General features: G+C 33.3%; 1 protein-coding gene across 1 annotated transcript in view; it reads right to left on the bottom strand.

Moving 5' to 3' along the window:
* Positions 1-5,615: 5,615 nt before the first annotated feature.
* The window catches only part of Smp_161250 (hypothetical protein), a gene marked incomplete at its 3' end in the record, with an annotated part of 39,346 nt that continues 21,860 nt past the window's right edge, over positions 5,616-23,101 (bottom strand). The window contains exons 6-9 of the mRNA XM_018795898.1: positions 22,667-22,814; positions 19,485-19,746; positions 12,334-12,935; positions 5,616-6,035 (exon numbers count right to left, since the gene is read on the bottom strand). Of these exons, the coding sequence (XP_018646932.1) occupies positions 5,616-6,035; positions 12,334-12,935; positions 19,485-19,746; positions 22,667-22,814 (1,432 nt within the window). The remainder of the gene's footprint in view (positions 6,036-12,333; positions 12,936-19,484; positions 19,747-22,666; positions 22,815-23,101) is intronic.

Here is a 23,101-nt window from a genome sequence, read left to right on the forward strand (position 1 = left end):
CCAACAAACAATACTAAATGAATTTAAATTTCACCCCATTGCACAAGCAAGTGGCTATCAGGACTCAGTGGCTGAGTGGATAACGCTATGGCGTTTGAAGCGAGGGTACTGAGTTCGAGTCCCAGAGTGAACATCAACTCTGAGATGCAGGTACATCCAACTGACGAGTCCCAAATAGGACGAAACACGCGACCTGGATTCTACTGATAGCCACTATCCATCTCTGCTTAATTAAAATTTCATTTATTGATAACTGTCAAACGTAGATAAAATGAATATATATACTGTATGTTCGGTATGATTTCATATGTTCTTATTAAAAGATGAAACTTCATAACTGATCTGAAACAAAGATTAAGTGAATTTGATTTAATCGATAAACATTAAAATTACAAGTAAAAAGTGAGTTAATATCAGAAGGGATTTTCGTGGATATTATAGTAATTTTAATAGTTGAGATCATGAATCAATTGAAGCTAGATGACTATGGAAAACCTGGAAGCACTGGACGACCGTTTCGCCCTATGGTGGGACTCCTCAGTAGTGCGCATTCACGATCCCGCCAGTGGAGTTCAACCAGGTCTCTTGTGATATATCAACTCACCATAGACAATGGTGGATGTGTCGCTCAATTTCGTGGATTGGTTGGAGTTAGACACTAACGCCGGTGGGTGCCGGCTCAGTGGTCTAGAGGTTAAGCGTTCGCGCGCGAGACTGATAGGTCCTGGGTTCGGATCTCGTGAGGCGGGACCGTGGATACGCACTGCTGAGGAGTCCAACAATAGGACGAAACGGCCATCCAGTGCTTCCAGGTTTTCCGTGATGGTCTAGCTTCAATTGACTGATGATTTCAACTATTAAAAAAGTGAGTTAAAATTTGTTTAGTCTTAAACATATTGAATCGATCTTAACATACAACTGAAAAAAATGGTTAGCGAAACTTTAAAAATCATTCATTTAACACAATGTAGGGTATAGTTTTGAGTTTCTCGTTAGAATAAAAAAAAATTTAATTAAGAAAAACCCTGATTTCACTCTATGATTTTTGGTACCAGATACAATGTTAACAGCTCTTCAAACTAATATACAACAATTTTTTCGCTTAACCCTGACTAATCCAAAACGTAAATCTGATAAGATTCAATGATAAAAACCTTAGAAAAACTAAGCTTCTTTCGAGTTCATTCAGTTATATATCGATCGAATTCAGTTAATCTTGCCAAACTGAACAATTGTCAGTTAAGCACAAAGCCACAGTGAAATACAACTAAGCATTATACTAGACAAAAGTCAAGTGAAAAAAAAACTACGATAGATTAGTCATTACAAATTAATGTTATAATTACGAAAGTCACATTTACATCAATGCATAATCTATCATATAAGAATCCTCAATCTTTCTGCAAAAAAGCTTTCGCCAAAATGCATGGTGAGAATAAACCATCTTTTTCATCAAGACTGAAAATTTTGTTATGTGATTACTACTAGATCCAAATTTTAGCAATTTCATTCTGGCTAAATAAGATAGTGAGCTACATAGCTTATTGCCACGACGTGAATGATACGTTCAGTTTGAGAAAAATAACAAACTGAAATTTACAGTGTCAGCATCAAACCACCAATTTTTAGATGGAAGAGGAAAATGGTACTGCAGTGGACGCTACCCATAGGGATGTTTGTAAGTAGTGTCTAGTGAAACGTGACGTCAACATTGAAGTAGTTGTCGGACATAGTGACGAGTTTCAGTGCATCAAAAGCACGGTGCCAGCGGAGCACTTGAATGCCAGCCGAGAAAACAGCTCAGACTGCAGAACACACCAGAAGATGCAAACAGATTAAACGTCATGTATATGTATCAGGTAAGTACTAAGTAGCTTCTCTCAATAAATATATATTTCTTCAGCCTATTGTCGTGTTTTACAACGCATCACTTTTCTAGATGTCCCAAAAATGAAATAATTAGGTGAAACGATAAAAAAACTGACCTCTTTAAGTCAATATATCGATACCATCACAAGGAATGGATCACTGTTGGTACATTGGATAAGATTGAAGAAAGGAGAAACAAGAAGGCAATCAATACCAGACGAACAAGAGCAGAAAAAGCCAAGGCACAAGCTGAAGACACAGAAGTAAACAAGCAGGTGAAGAGGAGCATCAGAACCGACAAACGTAAATATATGGAAGATTTAGCAATGATACTTTTGAAACTTCTCCCACTACAGTATACAATAAATCTAATCAGACAGCTTTTTTTTACAAAGCTTATCTTCCATAGAGACGTTATCTAAACGGAACTTTTCATAAAATCAATTAGAAATGGATATTCGTCGATGTTACCAACTACATATACATACTGAAGTAAAACTGGATTGCCAACAGCACAAAAAGCTTTATGTCTTGAAGCTCAAGGGTGACAAGTGGAATGAGATTTGAGAGTGGACATAAAACTACAGACTATTATTGTCTGAACAATCCTTTTTCGCGGTAGAATCACAAACTAGTAGGATTTTGAACCCTCATCAATCATGTAGCAATACCATTCATTTGGATCCCTTTGAGTTTCAACTATTCTAAAATGATGACCAGAATGATGAGTTAATGCAATTTTCCAAGACGAAATTAATGATCTATTCTGGATATAGAAGTAGAGCAAATAAGTTTGGCAAGTTCATGGATTAAAGATGCAAAGCTTTAATAGAACACAGGATCGAAGTTGATTTTGATTTCATATATAACATTTGACGATATCGGAGACACAGTCAATTCAACTAAAATTTAGTAAGATTCGGTAAACAGAAGCTTTGGTTGTCACCTATTTCAATGGCTGAACCTACCAGATGCTAAATTGCTGTGACATGTTACAGTCTCAAAATACACATTAGGTTAACATCAGTTTGCTTCCAACTGAAATCAATCAGCTGATAATTACCCATTTCATATATGACATATTACCATGAAGTAAAGAGACAAACGCACGCACAAGTTTCTTTATTTCATGGCTGATTTTTTTCCTCCGTAAAATATAAAAAGCAATAAAAATGAAATATAAAAAAGTGTAAGTGACAAGGACACACAAAAACAAATGGAGATGGGGGAAATGCCAAGACGGTGAAAAATAACTAGACACGCAAATCTTAAGTTCAAAGAGATAGAAAATGTCGACGTAAATGTAAATGAACACAATAATGGTAGTGATAATAATAATTTCAATTAAAACGATGAGAAAAGATCTTTGGAAAAACGAATAAAAAAGAGGTGGCGAAAAACACATACCAAAATAAAAAGCGAGGAAAGCTGATTGGGATTCGATTAATGATTTTGTAGTGTGTTATACGCAAAAGCAGACAATCAGAATAAGCGGAAATAAGTAGATGATGTACACAAATAAATTCAGTGAAACGACATTCTATAGAGATTTAGTGTGGATCCAAAACTATACAGATTATAATAAGACTATGATATACAGCCATAATGAAAAATAATGACGTTAGGGAGAAAGATATTTCATTATTTAGCTGATTGGCATTTACTCCAATGTGTGTGTGTGAGAAATAGGGAAAACTCAATGCAGTTAACAAGCAATGAAGTAAAAAAAAGTAGGAAGATTTAAGGAAACCCATTACGTATGATCTGTGACAGATAATCATCAAAGACATCATTATTAAATGAATCATTTATTCCTAATCAAATCTCCATAAATAAATGATGATACATGAAATTGTAATATATTCTTATATATGTTCTGAAGATCTATGACGGGAAAAAAAGCAGAAATAATAATAATAATATGATGATATAGATAAGTGAACAACAATTTAACGGATGGCTTTCCATTATTCTTGTTGTTCCGTTCATACTTATCGTCAGTTATTTATCCAGATAACCGCGTAATCCGTGTAACGAAGTAGACAACATAAAGAGGACAGAAACGTTAGGTTAATGCCCATAATTAATTGTGTAAACAATAGTAAATTTTCATTGTACAACAAATCTCCTTTTGTGAAAATCATCCTTCTTTTCAGGTTTTTGCGCGAATTTTAAATATGCACGGAAAAAGAGTAAAGTGTAGTAAATCAACTTCGTTTAAATCAAAATAAAGATAAATGGCGCCGAAAAGACGACATGTCTCCTCAAGGGTTGGTATAATAGCAAAAATAAGGAAAAATAGAAATTTTGATGAAAAAAAAAGAAAGACTGGATATTTATTGATTTCTGTTTAAAAAGTGACTATAAAAGTAAAATCATCTACAAAAAAAGACTACTTTGACGATAAAATCATAGTAGATGATAGATATTTTATGAAGGAAGTAGTTTTATGCAATTTTACAATACACATGTCGGTCTGTTTTACATTATCTGTTTGTAATTCCTGGAAAGGGATAGCATGACAAAAAGTAATTCATAAGTATATGTACATCTCAACAAAAGATAACAACGGTAGTTATCGATTGAACATATACAAACAAGAACTACTCAATGCAAAACTGGAATATAAAACAGACAACCGCCTAAAATATCTACGCTGTTGAATAACCACCTAGTATTCACTGAAAAGAAAGCTAATGATGAGAAAATAAAATGAAACATGAATATAACAACCACAAAAGAAAACAACACAAAATGTTAGTAGTATGCAGACAGCATGAAAATAATTAAGGGAAGGAAGAAACCCATCAACAAAGAATATCTGGATACAACAACAAACAAAATATAATGATTATAATGATGACAACGTGGAATTGTTAACTGTTGTGGGTGATTTTATAATTGACTGAAATTTACTTCTAACCTGAAGCAAGAAAATTTCTACAAAATGTGAACAAGACAAGCACAGGAAATATTCCAACGTTATCACCATCCATTTTGACAAAATGATAATGTAAAGATAAATTAATAGTCGGTCGTACAAAAGGCACATAATTTTATAAGCAATGTGAACAATATGTATATATGCGACTAGATTAATAATAACTGCTTTGAATAGTAACCAGAGTGTGAGAAGGGAAAATGCCAACAATTGTCTTTTTATATTTTTGTATACAAGTAAGAAAACCATCTAATCTCATTATTCGAATGAGATGAGGCGCTAAATTGTGCCTACCATGAAATATTACTTAAAACAAATAATAATGAAAATAACAATAATGGTAAATGAAACTAGTGCTTGATCCATATCCTCTCCTAAACATACTGTCACCTGTGTGTGTGTGTGTATTTCCGAAATCATATGAAGAAAAAAAGGAGAAAAAAATTACAGACACACACAGAAAAGAGGCAAACAAGTGGGAGCATACCTTAAAACAACAAGGACAACGAACAAGGTAGTAAGTAGACATACAAACAGAGATGTACACGACAAACAAAAAAATGAAACGGTGCTTTTTTTTATCCACCTTTTTCGGAAAAGAAAGATCAACCCAATTTGTTTGAAAATGAATAAGAACATAAGAGAATAGAAGAGTGAAACTACTAAACTAAAATGATATTTCTAAAAGGTTATATGATGAATAGTTTTTATACATAAATAGTAGAAAATAAGAATAGTTAAATATAGTGAATCGGTAAATCTATGCATCTTTGTTACTGATAGTATTTAATTAGTAGTAGCATTGCTATTCCATGGGGACATCATCAAACTGAAATTCATCTATATCTAAACCAATTATTGGTGGTGGAAATAAATCTAATGTTTTCGAAGATGATTTCCCGCTATGATTCAGTAAAGAACGTTGTTGTTGAAGTTGATGACATAGATGTTGTCGGTGTTGTTGATCTTGGTAACGTTGATGCAATTGTTGTTCGTGTCGATGGTGTTGTTGACAATGTTGATTTGATGATTGCACAACAGATGCAATTAATGGATCAAAATGTGTGACCGGTTCTAAAATTGTATTATTTATGTTACCATGACATAAATCTAAACTTAATGAGTGAATTGAATTGTAATTTGAATCTGTTTCACAAATTGGTTCAGATTTTAATTGAGGAATAAATGAACTATTTGACGAATCAAATGAATATAATTGTGTAATCTATTACGAATAAAAATGTAAAAAAAAACAAAAAAACACTATTGAATTACGCAATATAGTACTGATAGAGTTGTTATAGCAGTTATATAAGAATCAAGGGATAAATATTGCGAATAGCTAAAATACAAACGTAGGAGAAATTAGAAAATAATTTTTTTTGAAGGGAAGGGTTTCATCAAAGCTCAGCTACAAACATACACCTACACCAATAAACAAGGTAGCGAGAGCGGTTGTACAAGCTTCTTTTGGATGAGGACCTTTTGAGAATCACAGTACACGCAATTGTTTTATCAAGATTGAACAAACCTAATGATTGAAAAAAAACTCTGATTGTTAAGCTATTATGCCCAAATACGCGACGTTGAAACAACCCACGGTTAATAACCACTTAATTTTAATAGGTTGCTTTGAATATTATTAGTATTGAAAACGCATTTTCCCGAATAACATAAATGAGGGAATTTATATTGTCATTTTTACAAAATCGTCATGGTGTTTGATTAAATAAGCTGATAATAATTAAAACGTAGCCTGCCACAAATGTGTTTCAGTTTAAGGTTGTCATACCACAGCAAATATGGTGAGATGAAATATTAGCAAGACAAATAATGTCAGTATCGACGATAAATGGAAAATAACGAAACGTTAAAAAATATGTCTCGGGAAGAATAGGAGAGACGTGAAATATGTGATGTTTCTCTCAGGTTGTTTTATTTTTTAGCTTTTTCAGTCACGTGACATGTTAGCCGAGCTGTTGTAACAGTCTTATCAATCAGTTTGGTTGGTAATACTAAATACTTCCTAAGTATGAATAACAATACAGCCGATGTATTTTACTTATGGCCGGAATAATCAATTAAATTCACACACTTCCAATGCTAGCTGGTATATGAGTAAGTTGCAGGGAAGCTAGGAGTGAGTAAAGGAAAACGTGTAATCAGTTCATGAGGTTGTAGACCATCGGTCTGAGCCATGTTTGTAGATGAAGACTACCTGGTAGAGGCACGTATAATAGTCATGATCATTAGTTAGGAATATAACATATGTTGGCTAAGAATCAGTCACAATGAGGCAGATACATTTAGTGTGCATCTCTCACCAAATCTTGAGTTTCAGTTTTCTGTTATACATAATTTCCCATTGTCATTTTGAGTTATACTTTCAGTTTTTATCATTATTATTATTGTATCATTTGAATCATTTACTATTCATCTTGTTAATTTCCTCTCGTCGTGTTAATGTGGTATATGGTAACTTGGACTAATAAATATCTGTATCTGAATATGTTAATTATAATACTTTGATCATCAATGTTCTTAATAATAATAAAAAATAATGTAACGGAAGATTACTGCCATAGGATATTGTACCTAGCTCTTTATCTTTCATAGAAGAAAAATCAATTAGGCTGTAAAACCCACTTATGAACATGGTTATCTCTCGACTTATAATAAATGTTATTTATGACCGACCTTCATGACCAAAATGAGGAATTTTAATTGCTAGACATTATCGCAACGCGGAAAGCATAAACTGATTGAAATACTTTGAAAATTTAACTTTTATTTAAATATTGAACACGCAAACCAGTACTTGGCAGAAACACTGACTGAATGATTAACTCGAAGGTTCCTGATTAAAATAATTATACTAAACTCTACAAACTAATGTACTTTAAAACACGTTACTCATATGAAGCTATATGAGATTGACTGATCAATATGGGGATGGGAAAAACTTAAAGGGGATGAGAAGAAACTTAAAGAATAGTGGGTGGCTTAGAATGAGTTACTAGAGATACGTGATTATCCACAGTAGAAACAGATGAATTTGCACTTTTTTCCCGAAGTGTTACATATAATACTTGTTTGTGAATCTCAATTTTTACTCCTGCAAAATGTGTAGTCTATATACGTCTTGTTGAGAATTATGAAGCAATTTAAAAGCTGAGGTTAACAGCAACATTTTCAATGTTCAGTACTATGTCGTACCCAAACACTTATTTATATTTTCTGTTGATTTAGCGAGTGGGTACTGCATAATAAGGTATGATTTTTATTAAAAATTTCATTTCAGGCGTCTGAAGATAGCCACAACCGTCTGTTATGAACATGTCAGCGTAGCGTTCAAGTTCAATATCACCGCTGAAAAATATAACTATGGTAGAAGTTTGAACTTGAAGTGAAATCTTGGATGAAAACCATACCATACTACGTACTATTCACACACTGAATGGATAGAAAGATGGTCAAAAGTGTTGAGTATGATACAATTAGTGAATGTGTTAAAAATGTTGTGGATAATCTAAACCCATATTACACTGATGTGTTTTTGTTGTAAGATAGTACTTTTTTCATTTGATATAAATCCAAATAACTCGACAATTTTAACATAGATACAAAGGAACTGTAATAATACAAATAACACGAATAATACACGCAATCAATATGTTTGGGTGTGTAAAAAAGGAAACTTAGGATTAAACCCACTTAAATATCACAGTTGAACTATTTAGACCAATTCAACAACATATTTACGCACAATGCATTTCATTGGTATTTTAATAATGAAGCTAAATTTGATATTCATAAACAGATACACAGAAACAGCGAGAGAGACCATAAATTCACTTATTGCTACGACGGTGACGAAGAAATACCTTTGTTCTATACTTTGAATTATGAACAAGTTGTGACGTCAATACTAGGCATTAGTTTACAATTAGAACCATGGTACTGAATCAATAAAAGTATATATATATATATAATCTGATAAACGATAATAATTGATGTGAAACACAGCGACTTTTATTAAGTAGATGGTTTTTTGGATTTTTTAAAATTAACTATTAATTAGGTTTAAACGAAGTGAAATACCCAACTAAATACCCATCCAAACAAACAACTCCAATCATATGGTGTAGCGTCATTTCATCAAAATCAAATTTACAATACTTATTTATTCATCACTTTCAACAGTAGCTGATCATGACTATGTAAATTTGCAGTTCAGTTGATATATTGATTAGTAGGTAATTTTTCTCACTGTAAACGAATTCGCTGTTCATCAAAAAGGTGAGAAAATGTGAATTGAGGCACTTATACTCAAATTTGTTGGTTAGATGTTTTCTAGTTTAACCGAATCTTTCCATCATAAATAAACTCGTCTTTGATTGCTTTATATTGAAGTCAATAAGTCTTGGTAAAGCCCGATGAAGCAAATAGTTATTTTGAGTCTATTTCAATATTAGAGTTGTTTTAAATTGTACGTAGCTGAAATAAAATGAATACATATTACACTGTTATAATTATTGAGATTTTATTTGGCTATGCCATTTTACAATGTTACGCATGTTCAGTCATCGCCTAGAGCAGTATGTCATTCTTTTCTTTGGCTAGTAGGGTACCCACACTGAGAAATGGCATTATTCCATAAAATCGTCAATAGTTATTTTGAGACCTTTCGGTAGATATGGACAAATAGGTTAAGGTCTGTGTCATAAATGGAAGTTGTCGTTAGAAACTTGAGGTGATAAGGAGAAAGATCTGTTCTAGTGGCGACATACACTTGAAGTTCTTATCATAAAACGTCTTCTTTCTCTTCATTTTGTTTCTATATTTTATTATGAAGTAGCAATTTAGTTTTTAAAAAAAACTGTTTAAAGTTGTCACGTTAATAGATCGAATCCCGCCTCACCAACATCTATTTAGGATTGTATATAGTGTTACTAACCTTCACACACACACACACACACAAGGTGTGACTCAAGGCTGTGTACAAGCTTACATTTGTAAATTCGGCCGTAATAAGAAGTAAATAAAAACAATGTATTTTATTTTGAGCCAATACATAGTTGTATCGCATCCTACATTGTTTACGAACGAATAAATGAGAATATGATGCGGAACACAACATAAACATTTTCTTCTACAATTAATCAATCTACATAAACTATGGCGATGAGTCTATCAATGTAGAAAACAGATATCACTATTATGATTATTCATATGAATTCAACTTACTACATGGCTTATGATTAACGCAAATAAATGTACATATAAAGATAGTTAATTTAATAATAATAATAATAATAAACAGATAGTTTGATGAATCGATTTCACTTGACGATTCAATCAAGATCTGATGGGATCAGGTTAAGAAGTGAAATATTGATTATAATGAGAATACAGCTTATGTTATGTATATGTGAACGGTATTATATATTTGTTAATAAATGACCTATATGATCTGAGTCTAATTCATATTTCTTTTTTTGTTTTTAAACATAAACTAGGCGACTACGTTTTAAAAAAAATATTTTAGATGGGGTTTTGTGGAGATTTAGTATTTTCATAGTTGAAAGCGTGAATCAATTGAAGCCAGACCACCGTGGAAAACCTGGAAGCACTGGACGGCCGTTTCGTCCTATTATGGGACCCCTCAGCAGTACGCATCCACGATCCCGCCTTGCGAGCGAGATTCGAACCCAGGAACTACCAGTCTCGCGCCAGAGCACTTGACCGATAGACCACTGAGCCGGCATACAATGATGTTAATGTCCAACTTCAACTGATCCACGAAGTTAAGCGACCGTTCACCAATTGTCTTCAGTGAGTTGATATCCCAAAACAGACGTGGTTTGAAATCCACTGGTCACTGCTTCTCACTAGAACTCCTGGATTTACATCTTGAAGTCAGTCACTAGTGAGCATATGATTATATTAGTTATTAGGAGGGGTTTTGTGGAGATTTAGTATTTTCATAGTTGAAAGCGTGAGTCAATCGAAGCTATTCATTTATCAAAGCAATCAAACATTTTATGTTTTAAATTTGTTATTATCATATATTTATTTAAACCAAGGGTAGTAAGTTTATAGGCCTCAGACAGACATTTTCAGACAATTTTATTGATTTTTTCAAAAATAATAGTCTATAGGATTTAGTCTGGTTTTTCAATAGGTACATTTATTCTTTAGCTGACTACTTGAAATTATTTCATTTTGAAAGTATATATTTAAGTACTCGAGTGTGAGGCTTGGTTGTAAGGATCGAGAACACAGTTCAACTGGCCTGCTGCTCCGGCAACATCAACTACTTTGTCCTGCCCCCCATGGCCGGTGACGACTGATCCACCAAACGAGGCGGAAGTCCGCAAGGAACTCCAACTCTTGAAGCGCTACAAATCACCGGGCCCAGATGACTTACCTCCGGCTCTTTTTAAAGATGGTGGCGACTTTCTGACTAAGGAATTGACTGTGTTGATTGGAAAGGTTTGGGAGCAAGAAAGTGTTCCAACATCATGGAATGAGTCAATAGTCGTCCCTATCTTTAAAAAGGGTTCACGTTGTTCCTGTAACAACTATCGGGGGATAAGTCTACTTCCGATTGCGTCCAAACTATTGGCTTCTGTCATTCTTCGTAGGTTGTTTAAAACCCGAGAGCGATTGACTCGCGAGGAGCAGGCTGGTTTTCGTTCTGGTCGAGGATGCATTGATCACATCTTCACCCTCCGCCAAATGTTAGAACACCGTCATACTTATCGCAGGCCAACAACCGTAGTGTTTCTTGATATCAGGGCTGCCTTCGATTCGTTGGACAGGACTGTTCTCTGGGATTGTCTATTGAAGAAGGGTGTGCCTGAGAAGTTCATTAACATCTTAAAGGCCCTGTACACGAACACCTCAGGCAGAGTGAGGGCATACAACCACCTTTCTCCCTTGTTCCATTCGAGCAGTGGGGTTAGGCAGGGTTGCCCGATCTCACCATTCCTCTTCAACTTTGCCATCGACGACATCCTGGAAACAGCTCTGATGGATGTAAGTAATGGCGGTGTGGATCTGCTGCCTGGAGAACGATTTCTCGACCTTGAGTATGCGGATGATATTGTCTTACTGTGAGATAATGCCCAAGGCATGCAATCCGCAATTAATCAGTTGGCAATCAGTGTCCGCAGGTACGGCATGTGCTTTGCACCCTCCAAGTGCAAGGTACTCCTACAAGACTGACAGGATTCTCATCCTGCACTCACCCTAGATGGTGAGCAGATTGTAGTAGTTGAGAAGTTCGTGTATCTAGGTAGCTACATAAGTGCTGGTGGTGGCGTGAGTGATGAGATCGATGCCGAAGCACCTAGCTCCCACTTATACTACATTCATCATATCTTCTCATAAAGTTGGACTAGAGTTAAGCTCAACAGGGTCTTCTGTCCCCGTTAATTCTGAAAGTATTTGGCAACAACAACAACAACAAAAAATAACATGTAGTAATAATAAACAATATAGTCGTGGATTCAATTTACCTTATCATCGTTAAAATCATTATTATCAGAATCTTGTACACCACAAAGTAACGGATTAACATTCACCGGTAAACTTGCACTAATATTGTGTGAATTAATGTATTGTTGACTTGGAATCGATCCAAAAGTCATTCCTGAACGACTAGATAGCTGTAATTGATGCTGGACAGTTAAATGATGCTGAGGAGATAACGAAGATGAAGGATGTTGAGATTGTGATATAGGTTGAGACTGGAACTGTGAACAACATAACTGTGATTGATTGCCGGGCTGGGAAATGCGTGGTTGAGGAGATTGATTTGATTGAAAATTACGTTGATTTCTCATTTTATTAGTCTGCTGTTGTTGATATTCTGGGGCATGAAGCCGTACACAAGGCATATTTACATCACTAGATGAACTATTAACCCCAGTTGTAGACACTGTCAACGATGTACACCTTCCACGTATTAGTCTTAAAGGTGAGTCTAGGACAGTTCCACCGCCCCCAGTAGGTCGGGTGGAGAAATTCGTGTTAGAAACAGGCGAATTTACCCTCGGAAAACTGCTTAATGGATTACTGCGTACCGGAGCAGATCCAACAATCGGTGAAGTCATAGAATCTAAACAAGGAAGAAGTATAAAATATAAAATAATTATCAATAAAAAATTAACGATGTCATTTAGTAGTTGGAAGTTGGAAAGTTTCTAATTACCAGCAAACGGAGAGTAACAACTAAGTTAAAATTTAACTGGAGAGAGTCAATTTTCAAGCTTTTGGATTAAGAACGGAATTACTTATAATTTCGGTCTTATTGACAGCAGACACATTTACTAGTGGTTTATAAATTCGCACTACACTTGAGATTTCGACGTTAGAATATTCATAAACAGAGTTGTCCAAATACAAGACTAGTCGTTATCAGTAAGTATTCACAAAGTGCGATGATATACACATAAGGATATCCGATTTTGAACATGTGGCTAAAGACAGAGTATGCAATTTAAACCAACAACTAAGATGAAGGAATTGGTTACTCCCATCACAGTGTCAATATTCCATGAAATGTATGGAAATGAATCTTCATGGAACGATTAGGTAAGTACGTGAAAAAAAAACAGTTGGCTGCAACATGTCCAAGTCTATATTTAATCGAGCCGGTCAACGATTTTAGTTACACTGAAGTTAAAACATTCACATTTAGTGAAAACTGACCTAATATAAGATCAGTGCGTCAAAGTAGGAGATTTACGTTTCACTGAACGTATAAACCATTCACTTTAGCTAATACCCTACTATAATATTCTATTAAAATAATAAACATTCAACACAGTCAATAAAATGTAAATATATTTTCCAAGTAAACAATTGCTAAATGATTTCAATATAAGAAAAATCAATAAATACATTCCTGATCTCATTTTAATTTACGGATAGATACGTAAACAAACAAAGTACAGTATTAATTTATCAAATGTACTAAAGATAATGAATAAAATATTTCAGTCGTCTCTCTATTTTGACGTATGGCAATATAAGTTTGTGAGAACAGTCAAACTCTTGAGTGACTAGCATATATATATATATATATATATATATACAGAGAGAGAGAGAAAAGACCCATTACTATACGAAATGAAAAATAAATGAGTAAAACTTAAAAGCGTATACATACAAAATACACACAAAAAAATAGTACAACAAATGAGTTGGATATTCATTTCATTCCATTAACATAGCCAGACATGAATTGATGCAGAGAGGTTAAGCATACTGTCTACTGTAGTATTAACAGTATGAAATCGAGAGTATTTGACAAAGTTACGGCTGAATTTAATTGATTAGAAGTGGACTGACGGTTATGTGATTATTGTCATGATAATTAAAGAATTAGAAAAGCAACCCGTGGCATCATAAGACAAAATAATTAGAGTTTAGTCAAGAAAATTTTCCAAAATATTCCATTAAATAAAACTGTACAATCATATTTATATAGTTATTTGATAAGAAATTTGTGGTGTTGTTATAATTGTTTTGCTTATAAACGACCCAGCTACTCCTATTGTTTAGTATTCTTATACGATGACACTCGACAAGACCCCAAAATCAGAACACGTTGAACAGGAACGAAATTGCATTCAAAATAACAAGGGTAGGTGAACAGCAATCAATGGTTAGAAAAACGTTCACATATTTATAGTATATACATAAGAAACTTCTAGATGCTTATCCAATAATCTGCCAGAGCTGATTGGTTTAGAATTAGCCCATTAGAGTGCGCCGTCACGATCATGCACATAACGTGCCTTAGTCTGGTTTATTTCCCGCTAACAGGTGTCATTAACGAAGTCATCAGAAGTTAATCGAAAACACTTTCATAAGTCGAATGAAACCAGCTATGTAATAATTTTTTATTGATATGTTATTTACATCTATACTACCCCCCCTTGATTATTACGTAATTTCATTCAGTACACATGGGAATTTCTCACTAACTTTTGATAACTTTGTCACAATGATACCATAATTTTCTATTTTATGACAAATGATAATGTGTAGAAGAATTGCATAAATAATATTTGTACAGCTTTAGTAAATGGAATTGTTTGGAAAGAAATTTTTATACTGAACCGCCAATATTATTACTGTTATTATTATTGATATTATAACGACATGATGGCCGACAGAAATTTCTTTCAAAATAAATAAACTCATTTAATTGAGATAAGAATTCACAAATACTTATGCGTAAATACATGAAAAACCAAGCACTAAAATGGACTACTACGACGACAATGACCACTGCTTTAGATTCGCATATTATGAATAAAACATGTAGTGTATCTCTTAATAAATACAACATCATATAACAAGTAAGCAATATCAAAGTAAAACCTTTAAGAGAGAAAAAGAACACTATGAAGAAAATAAACAATGACAATCAACACAACTACACGGTAGGATGGATATAGTTATTTTTTTTGAGAAAGAATTTCTAGCTCACTTGCCAACTAGACAGAAATTAACCTAGAAATAGGACACTTGTTGGTTTATTGTGTTATTAACATTTTATTTCTTTAGGTCTAGTAGTTGAAGCACATTGATTGATAACTTTTTTTGAGGAAGATTAGTACGAGGTGAAAAACAACAATGTGATAATAAAAATATGACCAGTAGATTAAAAGTGGTTGGTGTCATTCAGACGTTGAAAACGTTGTACAGCAATCATCATATTCAAAAATGAAGAAAGGAAACAATGAATGAATGAGGTGTGATGCGTTTCAAGCATATTTATCACCAACCGCCGGTTCTTCATACATGAGTTTATTACTAAGTACTTTATTATTGTTATTATTCAGTTAGTTACAAGTAGTGTACAACCTGAAGCATATTGGGATCAGTTCAAGTTCCTATACTGTTATCAGAACGAGGCTATCATAAGGTCAAATTAGTTGTATCAGTATCAGTGGTAGTAAAAAACATTAGCCGTTTAACCACAAATTACTCACTCAGTAGTTCCTAGAATATGCTAACAACGTTTCGAAGGCATCTGCAATCAAATACTAGCTGCCTATATACTTCATAATCATAAAGTTTAACAAAATGAACTTTTGTGCAGTTCATCTTGTCTACTACCAATGTGATGTATATTGACAAAAGTAAACCCCGATTTCATCACATATCAACCCACTGGGACTGATCAGATTTCCAAGATAAGTGAAATGGTCGATCTCCTAAAAATATTTCATTGATTCAGATAATTCCTGAGAAAACATTTCGTATTTAGAGGGAAAGAAACATATCCCCAATATAGATTGGATTGTTACTCAAGTTGATTAGACAATATTAAACAATGTATACATTTATAAAATTTGTGAAAAGAGTCATACGAATTTGTATTATTTTTCCTCTTTAACTTGTGTGCAGTGTATAGATTGAAAATTAAATAGTATTTTAAGCGAAACGACAAGTTAATTAGCACTTTCTTAGTTGGACAGAAGATATATTTTGCATTAATGTGAAGACTTTTCTGCTTGAACAGAGACTGGGTTAGTGAGTTGCGAAAAGAAGTAACCTAAGTCAGCACAACAAATAGTGATATCCATCATGAAATTTCTACTGTTAAAATCTCTTTCCTACTTTATCATAATTGTATTACTAAGCATTATTCCCCTTAACCCATAGTTATTTTGATTAATTCGCAGTATATAGATGATGTGCAAAATGTAAGTTATTTGATAATTTTGGGCGAGAATCTAAAACTATATATTTATTGGAAAAACTTTATATGAAACTGGCAAGAATCAAGGGTAATAAATGCATCTTAATTTTACTATCGAACAAATATCCTACAAAATAAATGCTTCATAATCAATTATTTAATAAAAATAACTTCGAATCACATTCAGTTTTCCACTTGATATTTGGAATAGAAATAATGATCTGCTACCTTTTGTGCTACTTTCAACCAACACTTCACTGAAGAGCTTTACATTCAACGATACAGTTTACGTGAGCAGTAGGCAAAACCTCAAAATCCATATTGGTTGAGACAATTGATCATCATATATAACCACACTACATCAGATATAATCTATGATTACATCCCTTTTCAAAATGCAGATTGCGTGGTTTAGTATGTCACCCCAACCAAATTTTGATACGTTAAGAGATCAAATGGAAACTAACAACTTATATAAGATATTCGAATGTCTATTAAAAGTCAAGCCTACTATCCAGAAGCATTCCAAGACTGCTAATACAGACTTTATCTTCATGGTATTTACATGTACGAAATGAGTGAGTGGAGAGACTAGACCATATTTAGAGAAGAATATTTACACGATGTTTCGAAAACCCATCATATTGGAAAAAATGGATCTAACTAAACATGTTTCTTTTCAACGCCGAGATATGTTTGTTATAAAGCTTACTCCATTTACTGGCGCACCTGAAAGGCTAATATAAAGTGATAAATAATGCCACTAACATATTCACTAACTAAAAACAGTAAACCAAGAGAGGACACAAGAGAGAGTATTAAAAGGGTTATTTATTAATGTAATATAGTTTTGAAATGCTGATAATTCTTAATCATTTGTGATAATTGGTGGAGCAGTAAGTCAAATTTGTTGAAGAGACGCACGAATTAGTACTTTTGTCGTTCGTTAGAATATAGAACAGAGAAGCAATCTCATCAAACTTCATAGCATAAGTTGAAAAAGTCTGAATAAACAAAGGCGCCAGGGGCTTATCGGCATACCAATGAGGACACAGTTTCGAAAATTCTAGACACTGAGTTGTGGAAAGTATCAAAATTTATTTTTTGTCCGTTCCGTCATCATGTAGGAAGACGTTTTTTTTTATCTCATACTCATCTCGTATTCAAATAACGGATTTAATGCACTTAATTAACTTGGATTGAGTAAGGACACCTAATGGTCATGTCATACGTGCAAAAAATCTGTTCCGTTTGAATCACAGCTGGAAATTGAGCTGATACCATGTACGACAAACCGAAAAACGCCGAAGCTACGATTCGATGTGCCGCTACTGTTAATGAAGGTAATATATTTTCTACTCTGCTGATTACTTTTTTCAAATTTACTTTAGCTTTGTTTGAAATATGATTATGCTCTGTTGACTGTTTTGTGATATCTTCATACTACATATGACAGAATGATCCACACTGCATTGCATGATATTCCGTAAAAATCCAAATCTTGTAATTAATCTCCTCTTCTGAAAATGTAGCCGTTCAGTACTGAAATGTCAGTGCTACTGTTACATTTCACACCATCTAATTCCGTTCCGACGAGGTATAAGAAAACGAGCTAGGATATGGTTTGTCGTTCTAATTAAGCTCTAATCAAATAATTGGTTTTAGAAAGGATAGATGCAAACCACTGACTTAATTACCACTATCAAACATAGATACAAGCCTCTATTATTCTTATCACAATTAGTACACATGTCATTACATTACCAATTTGTATTCTTCAATTATTATGTTTATTCATGTAATCTAATCCACTGTTATCACTGAGTCATAAACTACCTTGATTGGTTTAATAATTTCGTATATGCATATAAATATTACTGTATATTAGAGTGCAGCCTGATGATGATCTGGTCGAAAACAATATTGTTCGATTATATATGTTGTTCTAATTCATAATATGTAATTATATCCTCAGTATAACTGGTTCATCGTGGCTTAGTTTAATATCTTAACATTTCCTATCACCTACAACTGTACTCAATAACAAAGCAAGTCATTTGAAAACGAACTGCTAGTTATTTTTTATTCGCTCCCCTTTCTTAGTACGAACACTTCCAGGTTTATTACATTTAGTCAGTTAGTATATATATCAGTGGCAGTATTACGCTATAGTATTATATCGACCATTAAGGCGCATACTTGTACCAATTTCAATGAAACATGGGGACGTTTGTATGATACTTTGTTGGAATGCTATGTAATTGTTCACCATGGCTGACATCACGTAGAAAAACTAATTATTCTCACAAGGAATATCCCTTCTTTTCATAAAATATCTTATTGTATGGTTATTCTTTTTTTCTTGAATTAATTTCTCCTATAGATATTGGTCTGAAATTGTCCCAAGCATTATTATGGTGTGTGCTAGTAACAGTATGTATCATCAATAGAGAGTGAAATGTCTGGAGTTAGAAGGTTAAAAACTTCGGAGAGAGAACGAGAATAGAGACTGATTGGTGTGGAAGCGAAGGACCAATCAAATCCAAGACAATTGACTGGCATTTTGCAGAAAAAGTAATTACCGTATGGTTCTCATATTTTACTAAGACGTTCCATAATTTGTATTCAAATACATTTGGTTGTCCCCACTTGTGTTTTCGTTCACTACACTATGACATACATGAAGTATATTTGGAATCTCAGTAAATTGAAAAATTTATTTCGCATTACTGAATCCCAGTGAAACAATATACACTGTTCAACATTTAACTAATTAAATTATATGAACGAATCAACTATTTTTCTAGACCTATTTACATGATCATAACCATATATAAACTTAAATTTTATGCACTATGATACACTAACAGAATTCATAAGATTTATTAGAGAAATTCAAACATTGTTAGGATGATAATAATAATAATAACAATAATAATAATATCTTACTTGCGAAAACAACTTTTGTATCACTGTTAATCATTTCATCTGTACCAACAGAAGATAGGCCGGGTGATGAACCACCAGCTGTTGTAGACTGTGGAAATGATGATCTTGTGATTGGTGAGTTAGTTGTACAAATCGGTACTGAATTCAGTAAATTATTTTCATGTAATATACTCCATTCTTGATACAGATTTTGATAATCCGGATTATTTCGATTTGCATGTGAAGTTTGCATAGATGCTACGTTTGTAACTGATTCTAATTCCTTAAAAGTGAAAAAGTGGTTTTTTTCATTACAAGATAATTAGAGATTTACAGGTGGATATATATATATATAACCTGGTTATAACAGAAAACACATCAACATAATTTAAAATAAAAAACTGGCTAGCCTGGTGCTTGCTTTTTTGTCAACAGAGTTCACTTACAACAAGTCTTTACTGTTACGCATCCAGGAAGAAGCATAGTTATGGTCATCGTTAAAAACGTATATCGATTATGAGCGCAGTATGACTATTTGCAATAATCAGAGGTTAGTTAGAGGTGCACTCTATATGTATCATTTTCTCGATCTCGAATTCAAGTATTCATCCATTCTGTTTTTATTGGGTTACATTGTCGTTGTAACCAAATCCCTCCGATCGCTTCTCCACTGGCTAACGTGTTTGCCTAATAATTAGTAAGTTGCATGTTTAAATTTCACCCAATCCACTCCGGTTTAAAAGCCCGTCACACAACAAAAGTGTGGGTTACATTTGAATAAAAAAATTTAAACTTGTTGCATGAGTAATTCGGGAATGTAGACAGAAAAAATAGTTCGGTTATAAGCCACGAATGGTTAATTCAAAGAACGTAGCTCATCTAAATTCTGATATGACTCCAATCACCCACTGGTATAGCCTATTCAAATGTTGTCCTGGTCAATTATAATTTACTCATTCCCCTCGTTCTTCATTATCACTTAAAATATTTAGGAAACATGAAATTTGTGATTTTATAAATCCACACATTGCACGAAAAACTCCAAATGTAAAATATCATTCAATTTACAACATAACAAACTAATAGATAGAGTTACATGTTCTTTTTCCATTGTCCAATAAACAAAATAACCTTTACTGTTTATCGTTTGTTTAACACTCGAGTGCGTCGGATAAAAAAACAGTAATGGTAATTTATAAATATTTCTTCAGTGTATTCATTGAGCTCAACAACTGTCAAAGTATGAATGAAAATCAACGTCGACCTTCAGTCATCAAGTTCCAGGTTGGAACTCTTCCCACACCTATTTCGGTTTGGCCAATCGAGTAGTATTATTAATCCTCTACTAAAAACTATAGTGTAGCTCATACCCAAGTAGCTGATAAATTATTTGGTTTTTTTAATAATTATTTGACGTTAACAATGGTAATAATAACAAAATAAATGATAAACAAACGAAAAACAAAGAATATTTGAGAGACGAAACTACAAGCAGGAGGACAAAGGTATCAGAAAAGACAGTAAACAAAGAACAATCCGTAAATAGGATAAAATGTTTACAACCTAAAAGTTAATAATCAATATAATTTACAACACTATGTAACAATATTTAATACCATCGCAAGCAAATGATAATTCATGAAAAAAAACTCCAATTATATATAAGCATATATACTATAAAATGATTAGGGTGTGTGAAATTAATGAATTGGTTATGAATTGTGAATGTAAATGTTGATAATATCAGTCCATTGCTAGTTACTCATGCTGATAACCCGAATTACATTAGACAAAGAAGCAGACAATCGGGTAAGGTATTAAGATTAATATAATTCCATCAACTAACTAAAAATCATGAGTAGTATTTGGGTTCCATTTTGCTAATCAAGTATCAGTAATTTAACGGTTTGCAGTTGAGCTAATACTGATGTTGTTATCAGAAAATTTCAATTAAGTTAATTTCTTAGTAGCACCATACATAAGGGAAGACGGTGTTCTGGTTACTTGATTTCAGTTTTTTCGCATTAAAACCCTTATCATCTAAAGGGTTCTGAATAGCCCAAAACATGTAACTCTTCACAGCCTAATGTGTTGATTACCTCAAAAAATAAGTAACAAAATTACTGAGGTTCACTCTAGATGCTAACGAAGTCTGATAAAGAGTATACTTATTAAGATTCAACATACTTGTAAAAAATAAACTATACAAGGTGAAGTCAAGATATTAAATGAAATATTCACATAGAGAGAAAGTCTGCCAAAATTAATAAATTGATGGGAAGACTGTAATAAGTTGAAACCTACTACGCTTTTAGTATAGTATCAAATTACAATTTATACATAGCATCATGTTCAAACGCCGGCTTGAGTTAGAGAACCTTATGGAATGTAGTACTCAATCGATGTCATTTCTACTAATAAAAAGCATAATCTGTACTCGAATAAAAACAATTACATTACATCCCATTGTTTTTATTAATATACACGTCTATGTAGGCGTAACTATAGACAAGAGTAAGGATAATATAAGACTAAGGATTGTTAGACGTATATCGGAATGGTTGTAAGAAAACTAATAAAAATAGATGATAAGCAGCCATCCTTGTTTATCACTAAACATAGATTAGTAACAAGCTGTTAGGTTTGTTTTAATTTCCCTAATGTATTTAGAAACACAATTTGTATTTACATTAAATATACCACTGTAATATTGATTTAAAATTTTTAATATCAAGAGCTGGTGTTAATAAAGCCTTTCATACTTTCTCTGTTTTACAATTGTTACCATTTATTTATTTCGACCTGTTCGTCGTTCAGCTTAATATCTCGATAGGTTAACATGTGATTACATGATTGTTCGATATGTACTGTCTTGATACAACACAGTTCTGATTAATTTCGTTTTCTCACTGCACTCCACAACACCACCTAAATTAAGCAGAGACCTGTTTTACACAATAAGAATACACATCAACTCTGTGGTGCAAGCACACCCAACCGACGAGCCCCAAATAGGACGAAACGGTTGTCCTAGATTCCACTGTTAACCACATTCCATCTGTTTTATATTGAAAAAACATCCTAAAACATACCAACGCAAAATAATTGGCGCAATAAAAATACCTTACTTTATTATTGATGAAAAATAACTGTTTAATGATGAAAGTGAAAATGTTAACTAAACAAACTACTTTAACGCTTACATGAATGCGTTTGACCAATTGTCCGATAACTTTTGCAGCTAAACTAGTTTCTCGTCGAACTTCCGGTATTTGTGCCAATTCCGAACGTAATAAACAAATAAATTCTACTGAATTCTTCAATATATTTCCTTTGTTTTTCTTACCATCACTTTAAATGAAAGAGAAGAAACACATACATGCATATATGCATATAAAGATGATGTCAATTCAAACAGATGACAAGTATAGGAGTTATATGATACTCCTGGATTTTAGTGATTTTCTTTAAGAGATGACCATCCGACAGGAAGTCATTCATGGATTAGATAACTCAGTAGTAACGTCTCAGAATGTGAAGCTGGGTGACAGGATGGAAAACGTCAGGAAGCACCAGTTCTTTTGAAATCGAAGGCACATTTTACTGACAAGCACCAACTAGCATGAAATCTAAGCAGA

This window comes from Schistosoma mansoni (genome assembly GCF_000237925.1).
Source record: "Schistosoma mansoni, WGS project CABG00000000 data, supercontig 0177, strain Puerto Rico, whole genome shotgun sequence".
NCBI classification, from domain to species: Eukaryota; Metazoa; Platyhelminthes; class Trematoda; order Strigeidida; family Schistosomatidae; genus Schistosoma; species Schistosoma mansoni.